The 18,707-nt window shown below is 41.9% G+C and overlaps 1 protein-coding gene across 2 annotated transcripts in view; it reads right to left on the bottom strand.

Moving 5' to 3' along the window:
* Positions 1-18,707, bottom strand: part of RCOR3 (REST corepressor 3) — a 113,835-nt gene that overhangs the window by 60,386 nt on the left and 34,742 nt on the right. The window contains exons 4-7 of one of the 2 annotated variants that reach the window (XM_082249766.1): positions 16,288-16,340; positions 14,956-15,117; positions 14,680-14,804; positions 6,725-6,803 (exon numbers count right to left, since the gene is read on the bottom strand). In XM_082249766.1, coding sequence (XP_082105892.1) covers positions 6,725-6,803; positions 14,680-14,804; positions 14,956-15,117; positions 16,288-16,340 — 419 coding nt within the window. The other variant, XM_082249767.1, reaches the window with a different exon arrangement.

Below are 18,707 nucleotides of genomic sequence, written 5' to 3' on the forward strand. Positions count from 1 at the left end.
GAGAAGCCAAGGTGACAACAGTAGGGTGAAAGGCTCTAGACTAACACCAAGTCTTTCATGTCCAATTTTGTGTGAAGAAAACTTTATAGCCCTGAGAATGCAAGGGATGACACCTTCAGAAATGCCCCTATCCCTTAGAATTTAGGTTTCAACACTCTGCTGGTTAAGCCAGCGACCAAGAAGAATGGTGGTAAATAGATTGCATACTTAATAAGATCCAACATAGACCCAAAGAAATGCTGCCCCTCGAAGGCCGTGCAGAGGCCATGCAGAGAGCATGGCCCTAAAATGGGCTTCCAGACACTTATCAGTAGGGTCCTTAAGTGAAGGGACATCTTTACTTGAAATGGTAACTGCCTTGTTAAGGTGAGAGATCACCGTATGCACAGCAGGAACAGTCCACTTAGTGGCAGAAGTTAAAACATATCAAAGTGCTTCCAATCTTCATACAGAAACAACCAATAAAAAGGGTGTGCAGACGTTTAGGGCCCTGCAGGTCCCAGTGTCATACACAGTACAGGTAGAAGTGTCATGCTCCTCTTCCACTTTCAGGGTGTGATGCAATAAGTGTTGAAACATTGGCTTTTAACTTTGGAGTACTAGCAGATGACTGCTACTCAGTCAGCGACTTGAGCAATTCGGTAGCGGACAAAGTTTTAACAAACCAAGGCTCAGAGGCAGCCAAGGTCACAGGCAGATCAGGTATTGAATCTGCAGGGGAAGGGTCAGAGATAAGCTGGGCAATCTTTAACATAAAGCTATGTAAGACTGTAGTAAACACTTCCTCTGAGAGGGGAGTAAATCAGGACCACAAAGGGCACTGCAGGCAGACATGATATATTAGTAGACTGCGTGGCGGGGGCACCTGGCACAGCTAGACCTTTCCCCTCTGTAGCTAGACTTATGGCAGCAGCAAATACAAAACAACAGATTTATGGCAGGAGACTATTTTCCAAGTACTCATGGATCTTGAGCAACTGGTAGAGAATGCTCAATGTCAAGCGTCTGTGGCAGTAAGCCCTTATAGATCGCCAAGTCTGGGTTTCCCCAGGGCGCAGAGCCTAAGCCCCAGCCTGCTTCTTTACCAGGGGCCTCGATTGTGGTGATGGACTTGCAGCAAGCTCGAACCAGGTTGCGGCTCCCTAGGAATGCCCAGCTGAAAATTTGGAGACCACTCGCAAATACAAGCAACAGGAAATCCAGGAGGCAAGTCGAGGTCAGGGCGGGCAGCGAACAAGAACAGATGGTAAAAGTCCGTACACAGGTAGTCAGGCACAGGATACACAAGTAACAAGTGACCGGGAGCTCAGAGAACTGTGAAGTTGCTCAGGCAATGTGGGTTACACTGAGAATGTCTTATATAGGCAAGAAAACTAGGAGGCGGGCCAGGAAGGGAAGGAAATAAAAGCCCACAGAATAGCAGGCGACCCCCATAGGTGAGCACAGCCAAACCACACATGTGAAAGGAATCAAAGAAGAGAAAGCACTGCAGCAAAGAGGTAAGAAAGCACAAGCATGAAACTGCAGATACTCAAGGACTAGAGGCTGAGCACCCAAAAGGTACTACAGGGGGCAGGCAGAAGGAACAGATTTGGGATCAAAATTACACAAGGCTCTTGTAGCAGAAACAGCAGCTGTCAAATGTTTCCTCGCTTCCTGGCATGCGCATAATACTTCACTCTAGACTTGGAACACAATCAGCTAACTTAAGCCAGAACCAGTTGGAAAGTGGTTCGAGAGTCACTTCCAGGCACACCAGGCAATGTCCGATTCACCGCAGTTTAGTCACAGCAAGACCAAAAGTAAACACTGAGGGTAATTTGGCTTTCACCAAGCTAAACTCCCCGAGGACTTATGGGTGTAAGCCATCAGGCCCTGCTGATGCTTTTTTTTTTAGCTTTCCAAGTATGCTTTGAACCCGGATTTCTGATAACCACAAGGATACTTCCCTTGCATTACTATTCTTTCCAAAAAATCCTTCATTTTCCCGTGTATATACTGAAGAAAAAAAAAATGTATTTACCGCATTAGCCTTATCCATATCATTTGAGAACAAAGTCCCTGAATTCATCCTTAATGGGATCTACTTGTTCTGTAGTCATCTTTTAGCATTAAGGTATTTATAGACCCTTTTCATCTTTTTCTTGCTTTCTGCTAACAATAAGCTTTTTTTAGCTGCTCTGATTGCACTTCTATTACATTCCTAGTAACCATTAAATGGCAAAGCCATCTCTTCCGTTTTTGTATTTTTGAAGGCCATTTTTTTTTTATTTGCTTTATAAAAAGAGTAACTACGCTTTTGTTGAGAAAAATTGGATTTTTGTGTCAACGTAAAATCCATTTCTCTGATATTCATTGATGGACACAGCTCCCGATCTTCTTAACCATTGGGTTATACTGCCCCATACAGGAATAGAGCACTAGGCAGAAAAAGAACTTGACTACACCTATGGGCAGTCCCAGGATGTATACTCCCTCTCTCTGCTATAGATACTCAGATTTGTTACAAGCAGTGTCAGAAGTAATACAACTCCATAGAGGGGTGGGTTCTGTGTCTGTCAAAGAACATCAGAGAAATGGATTTTTACGGTTAAGTTAAAAATCCCATTTTCTCTTTCGTTCGTTGACGGACACAGCTCCTGATCTTCTTAACCATTTGAACGTCCCAAAGCAGTGTCAAACATGAGGGGTGGTGTGTTGCTATAAATATTTGATGATTTTATAGCAAATGTTTTTGCAAGTTAGTTTCTGCGTTAAAAAGCTAGGTCCCCCCCCCCCCCCACACTTGATATGAAAATAAACCAGTCAGATTGGTTTAGGAGCTAAACAGAGGAACAAGAAGTATAGGGAGGTGGTGTTTAGGACTTCTGAAACAAGCATGTGTTCAGACAAAGGAGAGTTGTTTTTTGAACACAAAATGAACAACATGTCTGCTTTAGACCTGGTAAGCAGTTAAGACTCTGAGCAAAGAACTATGAAGATTCTATTTTGATTCCATCTTTGAGTAACTGTTTAGGATATTTATTGCATACACATTGTACATGCTTCTTTGAAGATAATTAGCTTGTGCATGTTGTAGGCATATTTTTGTAACTATGAATTGGGTGATGTGCATGATGTCTATAGGGAATAAAGCATTGAAGAAAACTAGGCCCCTACGAGAAGTAGAAATTTATGAATTGTAATTATTACCTATGTATGGGATCAACAGGTGGATTGTATCAATTGTGGATATTTTTTAATTGATTCATGACAAATGTTCCTATACATTTGTAATAATATCGCTCACCCACAGGTGGTTTAGTGAGCTTTGACGTTGTGTGTAAAGATGGTTGCCACATATCCAATTGAACATGTGGTTTTGGGGGAAGTGCAACCTTGTCTTGCTGACATCACTCACAAAATGACCTGTGAGTAGTCAAAAGGAATGAACATATCCTGTGGGTGGTCTCTGCTATAAATAGAGTCACTAAAATGGGGGAGGGAGGTTTGTTTTTTGGAGCTGTGGAAGGAAAGCATGCAGCAAAAAAAAAACCTCCTCACATTCCTGAGAATAAAAAGGAAAGGTATATATATATATATATATATATATATATATATATATATACACACAGTGGGGATCGAAATTTTGGGCACAAGGTAAAAATTTGTATTAATGTTCATAAAGAAGCCAAGGAGAGATTGAAAAATCTCCAAAAGACATAAAATTACAGATTAGACATTTTTATAATATGTCAACAAAAGTTAGATTTTATTTCCATCATTTACACTTTCAAAATAACGGAAAACCAAAAAATGGCGACTGCAAAAGTTAGTGCACTCTGCACAGTTAATATCTTGTACTGCCCCCTTTGGCAAGTATCACAGCTTGTAAATGCTTTTTGTAGCCAGCCAAGACTCTTTCAATTCTTGTTTGAGGTATCTTTGCCCATTCTTCCTTACAAAAGTCTTCCAGTTCTTTGAGATTTCTGGGCTGTCTGTCACGCACTGCTCTTTTAAGGTCTATCCATAGATTTTCAATTATGTTGAGGTCAGGAGATTGTGAAGGCCATGGCAAAACCTTCAGTTTACACCTCTTGATGTAATCCCCCGTGGATTTCGAGGTGTGTTTAGGATCATTATCCATTTGTAGAAGCCATCCTCTCTTTAACTTCAGCTTTTTCACAGATGGCATCAAGTTACCATCCAAAATTTGCTGAAATGTTATTGAATCCATTTTTCCTTCTACTCGTGAGATGTTCCCTGTGCCACTGGCTGCAATACAACCCCAAAGCATGATTGATCCACTCCCATGCTTAACAGTTGGACAGAGGTTCTTTTCATTAAATCCTGTGCCCCTTCTTCTCCAAACGTACCTTTGCTCATTCCCGCCAAAAAGTTCAATTTTAACCTCATCGGTCCACAGAACTTGTTTTCAAAATGCATCAGGCTTGTCTATATGTTCATTTGCGAAGTTCAAACGCTGATTTTTGTGGTGAGGACATAGAAGAGGTTTTCTTCTGATGACTCTTCCATGAAGACCATATTTGTACAAGTATCTCTTTATAGTGGAATAGTGTACCACAACTCCAATGTCTGCCAGATCTTTCTGGAGGGATCGTGCAGTCAAACGTGGGTTTTGAATTGTTTTTCTCACAATCCTGCAAGCTGTTCTTTCTGATCTTTTTCTTGGTCTTCCGGATCTTGCTTTAACTTCCACTGTTCCTGATCACTGCCATTTCTTAATTACATTCCAAACAGAGGATATTGACATCTAAAAACGCTTTGCTATCTTCTTATAGCCTTCTCCAGCTTTGTGAGCGTCAACTATTTTCAGTTTCAGTTTTCTAGACAACTGCTTAGAAGATCCCATGGTGCGGATTGTTGGGGCAGGTCTGATGAGTCTGGGCATTTAAAACTTTTGAAATTGACATCACCTGGTCTTCCCAGACGATGATTGAGAACAATCCATGACACTGGCAGGTCTCAGCCTTGCAAAGGGGGCAGTGCATGTTATAAATTCTGCAGGGTGCCCAAACTTTTGCAGACGCCATTTTTTTGTTTTCTGTAATTTTGAAAGTGTCAATGATGGAAATAAAATCTAACTTTTGTTGACATATTATAAGAATGTCTAATCTGTAATTTGATGCCTTTTGGAGATTTTTCCATCTTTCCTTGACTTCTTTATGCACATTAATACAAATTTTTACCTGGGGTGCCCAAACTTTCGATCCCCACTGTATATATATATATATATATATATATATATATATACACACATATATACATATACACACACACATATATACACACACACACTCCACTGGGCTTTTTTCTGTGGGGGACGCATATTTGCATATCTCGCACTCCCAGCACAGAGACCTGGGTCTCACCGAAAGCTCCAGGTCCCGTTCCAACAATCGGGACCTGAAATGTTAGATTCCGTGTCATCCAATTGCTGTGATAGCTTCTGATTGGCTATCACAGTAATCAGTCACTGTGAAACTCACCCTATGTTTTCGATCTCTGTGAATGGATGAGAAGAATACATTGTATCTTTCTCTGTCCTTGCAAAGAGAGAATTTTTTTTTAAATAATAGAATTTAATTAATTAATAATAATAACTAAAAAAAAATAACAATTTTAAAATACCTAGATCAAGGATTGATCTAGGTCTGTGCCAGGGTTAGTGTTTGGGTCAAAGGTCAGGTTCAGTATTATTTGAAAATGTTTTTATTTCCTTTTCTTTTAAATTAGTATCAGTTAGTGTCAGTGTTTTAGGTAGGAAAAAAAAGAAAAAAGGCAAAATGCGCACTTTGTTTCTGGGCTATACTACGGGTACAAACAACAACTAACATACAGATATGTGGGATCACTGCAATCGTCAGGAGCAGGAGATTTTATTTTGGGTTGTTCTTTGGTGGAAGGTTATGGTAGTAGCAAGAAATATACAGCTAAATTTAAAAAAAAAGATTGTTTTTACTATTTTGGACCAGTTTTTCTTTGATAATAAAAACAAAATCAGGAGATATCCATCACCGTTTACCACCAAATGAAAGCCTAATTTGTACTGAAAAAAAAAAAACAAGGTATAATCCACCTGGATGCACAAAGTAGGTGTGATGATATGTACAGTTTTACTAACACATGTCAAAGTTGCAAAATTGGACTTAGGCATTTAGATTTGTTTTACCCTTAAGTGTGAAGGGGTTAACTTTTGTTATCCAATAGAATGCAATGGCCAATGCTATTTTTTTTTAACATACCCTTGAAGCACTCCCATTTCTCCGCTGTCTTCTTTGTAGAACATCTGGTCCCAATTAATGTCACAACTTGCTGAAGTTGGCTTTTTTAAAAATGTACTTCCTGTCCAGGAGATGCAACAGGATAAGAGAAAATCTAACAAAAGTGAGGGTATATCCCCTCTTAGACGGCGGTCTCTTTAAACAGGTGTCCCTAAGGAAGATTTCTCCGACCTCTTGTTCTGGGTGACAACTGCAAAATTTTAGATTTCTCATCACTTTCTGTCACAGAGACAAATGGTCACTAAGACAAATAGAGAGAGCGGTTCTTTCCAGTGGAAAGATAGATAGTAATATAAACCTGATAGAGATTCCAATATTGTAAAACTAAAATAATAATAATAATAATTGTCATATACAGTATATATTTATGCAGTATACTGAGGGAAATCATCAATATTTCCTGAAAAGGGGGGGGGGGGGGTTATATTCAATTTACTTACCTCTTTCTTGGTTTCTTTTTTAGGATCATAATCGCTATCATTTGGATCCTTAGGACTTGCAGGCTCCACATCTTCATCACTGAGTATAAACATATAGTTTTACTTTGGTTCATTTTTTATCTAGGCATGATTCATAAAACCATGATACAACCTGGGGCAGTGATGGTTTAAATCAGAACTCCAGGCAAACAGCTAAATACACAGTTGAAATGGATATATGTGAAAGAAAGGCTTTACCAGCCCTGGAATTTGTAATACTGTTCAGCCAATCTTATGATCCACTAACCTTCACCACAATGCACAGACAGTCAGGTGAAACCACATATTCTTGGTTCAGCTTTAGATCTATCGATTTAGCTAAATGAATGGTAAATTATCAGTGCTTCGGATGATGTTGATTCACAGTCTATGGCCTCATGCACACTAGGCGTCAAAAACACTGCTTAAGGCCCCATTCACACCTCAGCATTTTGTAGCTTAAAGCTTGAAGCTCCAAAATGCTGGAGGAGAAAAAAAAAATCAATTATTCTCTATGACGATGCTTCACGTCTCTACATTGATTACAAGTTGCCTGAAGCCAAACGCCTGAAGCTCAAAAAAGTTCTGGAGTATTTGTATTAGAGTATTGGAGAATTTGTAGCCCGAATCAGGCAGATTGGGGTGTTTTTGAAGCTTTTTGCATTTGACAGAAATGCATGGAAACGCTTAATTAGCAATAACTAAATCAAAATAAGTAAATAATAATAAAATAAAAAAAAAAAACACTTATCCCAACCCTTAAACCTAATATTACCCCTAACATTAATCCTTAACCCCAACCTAATAAAACAAAAAAATAATCAGTAAATAACTATTAATAAACCCCTAACCAGATTAAACCCTAACCTCTTACAAAAAAAAAGGAATAAAGGAATAAATAAATAATAAACAAATAAAAGCGGATGAAAAAAGGTTAAAAACATAGCAACAAACGATGAAACAGATGATATTTTTCTCCATTGGTCCAGTAAAAAACACCAACGTTAAAAAACGCTTTAAAAACGCTGTACATAAACCCCCAAAAATGAGCATACAAAGGCTCTAAAAAAAAAAAACGCTCAAAACACAAAGCTCAGGAGCAAATGCAGCCTTAAAGGGCGTTTGATAAATGGATTTTTGTAAAATCTTACCGTAAAATCCTTTTCTCTTAGCTCATCGACAGACGTAGTCCTCGGTGATACACCACCTTCGGGTTATGTTACCTCCGCAGGAGCAGGACTAGACAGGAAATTAAAAAGCTCTGGCCACACCCTAGGGGCAGTCCCAGAGGGTATATCCTCTCTCTCTCTGCCTCAGCAAATCAGTTATGTGAAAAAGCAGTGCTTAGAGAATTTAACCCAACCCAACTCCAAAACAGAGGGGCGGGGACTACGTCTGTCGATGAGCTAAGAGAAAAGGATTTTACGGTAAGATTTTACAAAAATCCATTTTTCTCTAGCGCTCATCGACAGACGTAGTCCTCGGTGATACACCACCTTCGGGACGTCCCAGAGCAGTATCACAACTGAGGGGTGGGAAAATGGAAATCAAATCCCAATCTAGAAGGCCCAACCGGTGCCAACTAGAAGTTTACAATGCTCATCCTTAATGATGAGACTCAACAAAAAAATTTTCAAACAGAAAAAAAACCCTCGAGGTAGACCACCGGTCTCCTCAAATTGCGGCCTGCAAAACCTTGCGGCCAAATGAGGCATCCGCCGATGCCGTCACATCAATTTTATAGAATTTAGTAAAGGTATGTACCGACGACCAAGTGGCCGCCTTACATACCTGGACCACTGACGCCTGATGGCGAAAGGCCCAGGAAGTACTGAGCGCTCGAGTGGAGTGCGCCCTAACAGGGAACGGAGGACTCTGACCCTTAATAGAATAAGCCTGTACCACCGTTTGTCTAATCCATTTGGCAATGGTCGCGGCAGATGCAGGCAAACCCTTTCTGGGGCCATCCGTGATCACAAAAAGTGAATCCGTCTTACGGAATGATTCCGTAGCTTTCAGGTATACCCTGATTGCCCGAACCACATCCAAGGAATGCAACGCATGTTCCCGATGATGCTTGGGCTGAGGACACAAGGAAGGTAGTACAATATCTTCATTCAGATGAAAATCTGAAACCACCTTAGGAAGAAAAGATGGCTTAGGATGAAGTACTACCTTATCCCTATGAATCACTAGGTATGGGGACTGGCATGATAATGCAGCCAGTTCTGACACCCTGCGAGCAGAAGTAATAGCCACCAAGAAGACCACCTTCTGGGATAAAGTAAGCAAGGGAATCTCCCTGATGTTTTCAAAGGGAGGTTTCTGTAGAACCGACAAAACCAAATTAAGATCCCAGGGCGGTAAGGGCGCGCGGACTGGAGGAGCCAGGTGCCGCACCCCCTGGATGAAATTCCGCACCAAGGATTTGGTAGCTAAAGGTTTCTGAAAGAAGATTGCTAATGCTGAAACTTGACCCTTGATGGTGCTCAAGGCTAGCTTCTGCTCAACCCCTTGTTGCAAAAAGGCCAATATTCGAGACACCGAATAGGTACGTGGAGGAAATCCTAAAGATTCGCACCACGCAATATAAGTCTTCCATGTGTGATAATAGACTTTGCTGGAAGTCGCTTTCCTTGCTTTAATAAGGGTAGGAATGACTGAAGTAGACAAACCTCTGTCCTTCAGTACTTGGGTCTCAATGGCCAGGCCATTAAAACCAGCGACTGTAAAGCACGAAGGTAAATAGGTCCTTGAGACTACAGACACTCCCTGAGACGAAGTTCCCACGGAACGTCTGCGACTAACATGTCCAAGTCGGCCAGGCCGGCTTGAAGAGGCCAGCCTAGAATTTCTAGGACCACTGGCGCTGATTGGATCTGAACCAGGCGTCCCTAGAGCTATCTGGCCCCGACCATCCGAGAAAGTCTGGTCGTTTTCTGTTCCCACACATTTATCAGATACCTGATAGTTATCAGGAAAGGTGATCTTTTCTGGTTGAACCTCAGGGACCGAAGTCACCCGACTAGAGGCTACTTGGCCTATCTGGTCAATCAGATCCGATTCCTGTGAGGTATCGGGACTAATCTTAGGAAAAGGTAAAGGAAAAGATCTATACAGGGAACGGTAACTACCGCTTCCTGTACTTAAATGTTGGAAGGGAAGAATCGCACCGGTAGTAGTGGTTGATGCTCGATCTAATGTCCTGAATACCGGTGAAAACGTCCCCCCACCCTGAAATTGGGTGGGGGCGCACCTTCAGGCTGTGTACTCCTTTACTTCGGGTTTGGCTGGGTTGGTCCTCTGCTTGTCCGACCAGCCCTTCTTGAACCCTCCTGGAGGAGTCTTGCCTTTCCCGGAAGTACCAGCCGGGCGCCCTTTATGGGCGGTAAAGAAAGGTCCTCGCTTGTTGCGAGGTTCCTTAGCTTTTGCAGCCTGTGGCAAAAAAGTACTCTTGCCCCCGGTGGCATCCTTAATGATTTCATCTAGGTTGGCTCCAAATAGACGATTCCCCTGGAAAGGGAGATTGGTCAAAGTCTTTTTGGAACCTAGGTCAGCTGACCAGCATTTTAACCACAGCACACGTCTGAGGATCACTGCTAACTTAGATGCATGCCCTAACAAGGGAGTAGTGTCCAAGGCTGCGTCACAGATAAACCGTAGCCCTTGTATGATCTGTTCTATCAAATCAGATGTCTCCTGGGGAATATCTTTTCCCCTAAGATCTTGGCGTACCATTTTCGCCCATTCTGTAAGTGTCTGGGAAACTAGACCAATAACAATTACTGGTCTAAATGCTGACCCTATCAGAGAAAAGATAGTGCGGGACTCCGCTTCTATCTTTCGATCCACCGGATCCTTAAAGGACGAAGTGTCCTCCACTGGAATAACCGTGGCTTTATTCAGCCTGGAAATAGGCGGATCCACGACTGGTGGTACCGTCCATTTCTTAATGATGGATTCCTCAAACGGATAGCGTCTAGCAATACGCTTGGAAATAGTAAAGGTACGTTTAGAATGTTCCCATTCTCCTTTAATCTGATTTCCAAAACATTTAGGTACAGGAAAAGCCTTCGCCGTCTTGATGGGCTTATTAGTCCCAAAAGGCCTCTCTGTTTCAGTTGCCTCTGCCGGTAAAGCCTCAAGTTTTAAGGTTTCTTGCACTGCCACAACTAGTGCGTCCACCAATGCTTCTTCCTGAATTATAGCAGGAGAAGAAGCGTCCTCCTCACTGTCTGAGGGGGCTTTACCTGGGATAACAGCCCTTGCAGAGGAACCTGCAACTGCAGTGACCATCTCTGAATCAGAGTCAGAGGTGTCAGATAGTATAGGGGTAGGCGGGGGTCGCTTCCTTGACCCCCGTCCCTGACAGGCCGCCTCCACCCGAGCCACCATAGACTCCAACATTGCTGTAAATGACTCTATACTCTGTACACCGGCGGGTCCCGAGGCCCCCTCGAGGGAAACAGGTGGGGGAATATGTGTGGCAGGGTCCATAATAACTCCAGTTACTTCCTGGATGATATAATTCAAAGTAAAGAAAAAACTTTTTTTTTTTTGACCCTCAGCGCCACAAAAAAAAACCCCTTAGTGTTACCTGCTAGGGATCCCTATCGATCGAGAGAGAGAGAGATAGACCCCCAGGCTCACCACTTGATGTTCAGAGTTGAACTGCAACAGCTTACAGCGCTGTCTTAGACAAACAGGAAGTCTTTTGGCTGGCTGCCCAGGAAGAAAGGAGGCGGCTCCGCCCCTCTGCACGCCTTCCGGCGCCTCCCCCAAGCTCCACGAGGTGTAGAATCACCTAAAACATGGCCGCCCCCATGCTGGAGACACGAGGCTACGCCAAAATGGCGGCTCGTGCGATCCAGCAAAAAAAAAAATGGCGGCGGCCTGTGCTGACTAGCGGTGTGCTGCAGGCACACAACACTCTCTCTGCATGGGGATATGGCGTGGTTGGCGGTACCGGCCCTGGCGGACCGCATGGCCATTCGGGAGGCCTGCTATTAGCTGGAGATCTGACTTGGAAGGCAGTCTACATGTCCATGGCTTCTGACTGGTAGGTAGCTTATACTTAACCCATAAGATTCCCAGAATGCCACAGATTACATTTTTAAAAAACATGTATACAATAGATTGTTAGCTCCCAAACCAAGCCTCCTGGCTTTTTGTACACATAAAATCACACTCAAAGTAGGAGGATTTGTGACATGTTATAGGATAGAAAGAAACTCTTTCTTACCATACAGAGAGGGGCCCGCGTTCACCACAAAACCCGTCAGGGAAAAAGGGGGAACATACTACTCACCATACCGGAACCAGGCGGGCACCAACTCCTGACAGTACCCCTCTCCACCGGGGCGGGAGGGCTGTCGACCGATACGGACGCCGTGACTCATGGTCTTTGGCGTTTCAGCGAGACGTTTAACTCGCGGGTTCAGTCCTTTTAATGGGACTTTGTCGCGGCCGACCCAGCGCGGAGCTATGGCCTGCACGCGCTCGTAGGCTGAACTGGGGTGACCACCGGATCTCAACATCCAGCCCGTCGCCCAGTTCAGCTTTCTTGCTTGAAGATCTCACAGGAACACTGGAGAAAAAAAGCTGTCCAAAAATCCTTTTAGAAAAAAATTCTTGCCAGGACCTAAGATCCCAGCAAGGTATCTAGGTCCTTACTCCTAACTAGACAGAAAATAACTGATTTGCTGAGGCAGAGAGAGAGAGGATATACCCTCTGGGACTGCCCCTAGGGTGTGGCCAGAGCTTTTTAATTTCCTGTCTAGTCCTGCTCCTGCGGAGGTAACATAACCCGAAGGTGGTGTATCACCGAGGACTACGTCTGTCGATGAGCGCTAGAGAAATTTTATTTTTCTACTTTTAAACATCCCTCCAGGTTAGTCTAGGTGTCCACGCATACATAGGCGTTTACAGGTGTTTAGAGGCAGAAAAAAAAAAAAAACATCAATCACAGTTCAGGAAGAGAGTGTGCCAGGCACATTTAGCACTTGAGTGTTCATTCATAAATATTCTGGCCAATGGAATTAATGAATATCCAAATGCTTGACTCTCCTAGGTGCGTTTTTACACTGCTTTTCTCCTGCCAGGAGAAAAAGGATTCAGGAGAGGCTAGGCAAATGCCCAAGGTGCATTACCAGTCCTTTGATAGGTTCATATATATGTATTTCACTTTTCAGGAACATGCAGTCATTGTATAGTATTTGGAATGCATATCTAAAAACAATCAGTTCAAAGGAAAGTTGTACTGTTCTTGTTACCTACTAGGAATATGAATTGTCTATGGCAGCACTATGCTCTTAGTCTCTGACTTGAGCATAGCTCAAACTACTAAAACCACTGGACCAGCATAACAACCAGGCAACTAGCATTTACAGGACAGGTCAACAACATACTCAAAGAAAGAGTTCTGGCGCTACTCCAACAGGTAGTTTCCTGAAAATATCATGCAAACATGTAAAACACAAATATCCATAAAAACACTGTTCGCCCAATCCTAGGTATTGGATAGCTTGTAGATAATTTCTCCTCAACAACATACTCCATATCCTTTGTGTAGGTTTCCTTTAATGTACATAATTAACATATTGGCATTGCAGTATATGTACAAAAATATTTATTGCAAATATAATACAATACAAATCTGCACATTGGAGGAACTACAGTCGTCGATCAAAAATTTTAATAAAAACTTAATTGGGACGCTTAACAAGTCCCTCATCTAATATGGCTACGGTGTTTTATGTCTGTGCAGTTTTTACTTGCCAAAATGCTGTAAGATCTTGTGGTCACGAAATTCTAGCGACGGCCATTACTTGTCTGGGCATCTGAAGTCCGCACCCATACAATACCTGGTTTTCTTGCAGCTGGCTACCCAGCATGCACTTCCTGTTCTTGCTCCTGCTCAGTGAAGACAGTGTGTGTCGAACATTATTGTTAGCAGTGTTGGTGGAAGTTCCCTGTTGTGGTAACCTGTTCACAACAGGGAAACCGGAAGTGTAAGGGCATGTTGTCCAAGAAAGAGGATGCCCATTGACTCCTGGGATTATAAACACAGATATCCCAGGAGTCGACAAGACATCCTTGATGACGTAAATTTCTGAGGCAGACTGGCCTGGAAGTGGTTGGAATTTTAAAATATTAAAAAATATATATATATTCAAACTTAGATGACAGAGGTACTAGCAATCAAATGGGACATAGTTGTTAAGGAGGGTGAAGCTCTGCTTTAAAGGAGACCCAAAAACCATTCACCAATAAAATGATGTTGTCACTAATAGCCTCTGTTTGTACCACAATCACCCTCAATTCTGGCTGCATAATATCCGATCAAAGAACTAACTAGGATGGTGCTGGAAGTGTGGGACCAGGGCCCCGCCAAAATACTCTGTACAAGCTGGTTTTAAAGTGCATAAGACTTGGTGATTGGGAACCAATAGTCCAAAGTTAAAGAAATAGAGATTCCTGCGAGCAATCTCTTTATGACAGATTTTTAAAATGCCGCAGACACTTCACTTCTCATAAAAAAGTGCAAGTGAGCTAAAATATAAAACAGTGTTGCGCAGAATAAAAATCTATTTGAATAAAAATATAAATAGTGTAGTGTATAGATAAATAAATATATATACTAACTCCAATATAAAATAAAAATAAATATAATTATCTGTGTTCAAGTACCCAGATATATACCTTAATTACCTCAATAGTGTTTCAATAATATTCCATAAAAATCCTTAATCAATCGTGACAGTGCATAAATAGTAAATTATAAAAAATGTTGATAGTATTAATATAATTATTAATATATTAATATAATACTTACAGCATGAACAAAATAAAGATCAGCAGAAAGGAAGGGTAATTATGAGGAATGACAAAGGTCTTCATTTATAGACATCAAAGTTGACAAAATCAGTGGACAATACCTTTCTCCATTGTTGTTTTTACTGGCCAACTTCCGTGCCTGTCTGTCCATTAAACTTGTCCGGGATCGTGTTTTTTTCCATGAATAGTAGTATTTCACAAGGCTAGCTATGGTTTTATCTGGAAGCTAAAGTAAAGGGGTAATTCAACCGAGAAGAAACATACCGTGATACTACATACAGTACTGAAAATATTTTTAGACTAGTTTACCACTATGTATACTATAGGCTATGTCTCAGTATATGAAGTCATCATAGGATCATACTACAAAGTCTTACCATTTGTTGAATCCTATGGAAACTCTTCCCGTGGAAACTGAATGCTTGTTCAAAGAGAACTTTGTCTTCCACTGTCCATTCATCAGGGAAAGGTGTAAAGTTGGGTAGGTCAGCAAGGGATTTCTCAATATTGTGCTTGTGCCAGAACAGCATGCCGAGTGCCTTTACAGAAAACACAAAGAATCTTTAATAATTAAGGCCACCTAGTTCAAACTATGCAGGTATTAAAAGAGAAATCTTGTAAGAACAGTAGATCATGGCCACATAACAGATTACCATTACAACATTTTAACTACATTGCTTTTGGAAAAAGCCAGCTTAGCTGTATGGTGTCTCCCTAATCTAACTGCCATTCTCAAATGCAGTGATTTCAGTTTTAAATCTTCTGTTACTCACACTAAACCAAGACATCGTTAACACTCAAGCTTCATTTCATCTGATCCTCACTGCTACCATTTTCCAAAAAAGATATTCCTTATAAATACTAGTTTTTTTTTTTTTTTAAGTGGTCATGTGACCACAAAGCTCCGCCTCATCCCCCTCTTCTCTCTGCGGCTGGCGAACAGGACTCTTCACCTCGACAAGGAAGGGAGCTTTGGACGCTGGTGGGATGACATCACTGCTACGGGGAATTCACACAGTGCTTAGAAAAACACAAAAAAACAAATATTCATAAAGCAACTTACTGGAAAATGTAAGCAGAGAGAATCAAAGGAAAGGAGAAGCAAATTTTCTACTTTAAAGCAAACATTTAGCCAAGAAGTTAAAATATTAATAGCCCATTAAAAAGATGAACTAAAAAAAAAAAAAAAGGAAGCTCTTGTGGCAATACTCATCTTAAATTCAGAGTTGTCCCTTCCGCCACTAGATGTATTCATCAGTCTTCAAGGTTGAGAGACGGCAAGCACAATGCAACCCAGTTCCTCTGAGGCTACCATGGACCCTCCCCCAGCCAATGACTAAACAATGAAGGAGAAGCAGCAAAGTGATGAGCTTATTCCCGTGTCACTCTGCTTTCTCCACCTATCAGTAGGTTTCTTGTCAGCACATGAACTGATTGGCTCCTTGTGCTGCTTCATCCTCTCACACTTGAGTGTAATACAGGGACTTCAAGAGGCTGATTCCAGGTCAGATTCAGGTACTTACGCTGGTTGTATTTCAAAAATACATTTAATGATGTTTTTTAATGAATGTAAAGCTTTCACATCTCCTTGGAGTTGGACTTTAACCAATATAAGGCGGCTCATCACATCACAGAAAGCTGCAAACCAAACACAAAAATAAACACAAAATACTTACAAATTAATATAGCAAACACAATTACAGACATACCTGTTCCACGTTGTAGCCGTGCTTTTCTTTTGCGATTGCAATATACTCATCCACTGTTTAAAAAGATCAAATAGAAATGTATACGTTTAGATAGTACCAGTATATGAAATCAGCACAGTACAGCATCCCCTTTCATGGACACATTTTCCAGTTTTTGACAAACTTCCCTGAAGGCATTGCACACATTCAATTGTTTTTGTTGTTAAAGTGGAGTTCCGGCCTATTTTGCAACTTTAGTGATTCCTGGAGTGCTCGCTAGGCTGATCAACAATTCGGCATTTTCAATTTTTTTTGGGGGTCCCTTACCTTATTTTCAGGGCATTTTTGATTGTACTTCCTCCTTCTCCCCCCTCTGTGGCCACGGCCACTGACATCACTTCCACCTTTGCATTGCATCCTGGGAGCTATTTGTCATCACTCCCAGGAGGCTGGAATCAGGAAGAACTCCCAGAACACTCCCTGGAATCAGGAAGAAGGACACAGCAGATTACACTGCGTCTTCAGATGCCCACATCCAAGATGGTCGCGCTCAGACAGCGTTTTTAAAAGTAAGATTTTGACTAAAATCCAATACCGTACACCTTGTAAGTATGAGAATAGCGATTCTGTAAAGGGCGATGGATTAGTATTATAGGGGTATTTTTAGTTAAAAAAGGTATTTGAGGCAGGAACTCCGCTTTAACTAGGCATTAGTGTACTTCTATTCCCTGTGTTTTTGTCTTCCTTACCTTATATTGATGGGCTCACATGTTGTGCCTGTAGTGTCATGGCTGATTGATTCCACTATGTCCATATACAGCATATACAGCATTTACACCGCTAAATTTTTTCTACATTTTGTTATGTTACAGCCTTATTCCAAAATGAATTAAAAGCATTATTTTCCTCAAAATTTTGCAAACCATACCCCATAATGACAACATGAAAGAAGTTTGTTTGAAATCTCTGCAAATTCATTAAAAACACAAAAAAGGAAAAAAAAAAAAAAAAATCACGTGTACATAAGTATTCTGAGCCCTTGCCATGACACTCAAAATTGAGCTAAGGTGCATCCTGTTTACATTGATTATCCTTGAGATGTTTGGTCCGCATCTGCATCTCCGCTTACAGTCTATGCAGTCTATGGGGAATCGGATGAGAGCGGACCACCGTTCCCATCCGATCTGATCCCCAGGACGGATGGAAAATAGGGTTTCCATCCATCCGGATTTCACGGACAGGATCAGATGCGGATGGCAGTGGGTGTCAGCGGACATGTCACCGCTGACATCCGCTTCTCCATAGGGTTGAATGGGGCATCCAATCAGATCCACCTAAAAAACTGACAGGCGGATCTTATCGGACCGCCCGTGTGAAAGAGCCCTTAATACAGTAACTTGATTGGAGGCCACCTGTGGTAAATTCAGTTGATTGTCATGTCCATAGCCTGTTTGTCAATGACAGCCAAATAGTAGATACCAACTCTATAGCAGTTGAGTTTCATCAATTTTACGCTTCCCTATACAATACCCCAACCCACCCTCCCTCTTCAGGGGGAGAGGAACCATTTTTTGCCTATAGTATCCAAACCTACCTTAAAAATTCTGAATTACCGACCCTACCCCCCCAGGTTCTAGAAGAACTGGAGCAGGCCAATCTCCATTGAGGAACTGAGCAAAGCTGTGGCTAGTCTACCAACTGGGCAAAAGCCTGGGTCCCGATGGCTTTACAAATACATATTATTAAAAACTTCCTTCCCACACTGGCCACTCCCCTCTGTAGCTACTTTAATGCTATTATTAGCTTAAACCCTTTACCACCTGAAGCTCTGCTAGCATGTGTAACGGTTTTGCCGGAACCGGAGAAAGACCCATGGTGCTGCGCAAACTATAGACTTATTTCCCTGTTAAATTCCAGCACCAAACTATTGGCAAAAGTTTTGGCTGTATGCCTCCAGGACCACATTGCGACATTGGTCAACCAAACCAGACAGGTTTTTTAGTGGGTCCTGAAGCAAAAGACAACACTATTTGGGCCTTACATGTTCTCCACTGGTCGCAACACGGGCCGAATCAGACACCAATGTAGTTTTGTCAATGGATGCCAAAAAGGCTTTTGACAGGGTAAATTGGATCTATATGACAGAGGTACTGCAGGCATTTGGGGCTAGGCGACTGTATGTTGGGATGGGTCCTGGCCCTTTACGCCGAACCTAGGGCTAGGGTCAAAGTCAATGGTACACTTTCTGACTACTTTAGCATACACAATAGAACTAGGCAGGGATGCCCCCTGTCCCTATTATTGTTTGCCCTGGTCTTAGAACCCTTTTTTAAGGACAATTAGGGGGAATGTTGCCATTTCCGGGACCCGTATTGGTTAAACGGAACATAGCCTTTCTGCTTACTCAGATGGCCTCCTCTTCTACCTCTCAAATCCCCAAG

This window comes from Pelophylax lessonae (genome assembly GCF_965119305.1).
Source record: "Pelophylax lessonae genome assembly, chromosome: 3".
NCBI classification, from domain to species: domain Eukaryota; kingdom Metazoa; phylum Chordata; class Amphibia; order Anura; family Ranidae; genus Pelophylax; species Pelophylax lessonae.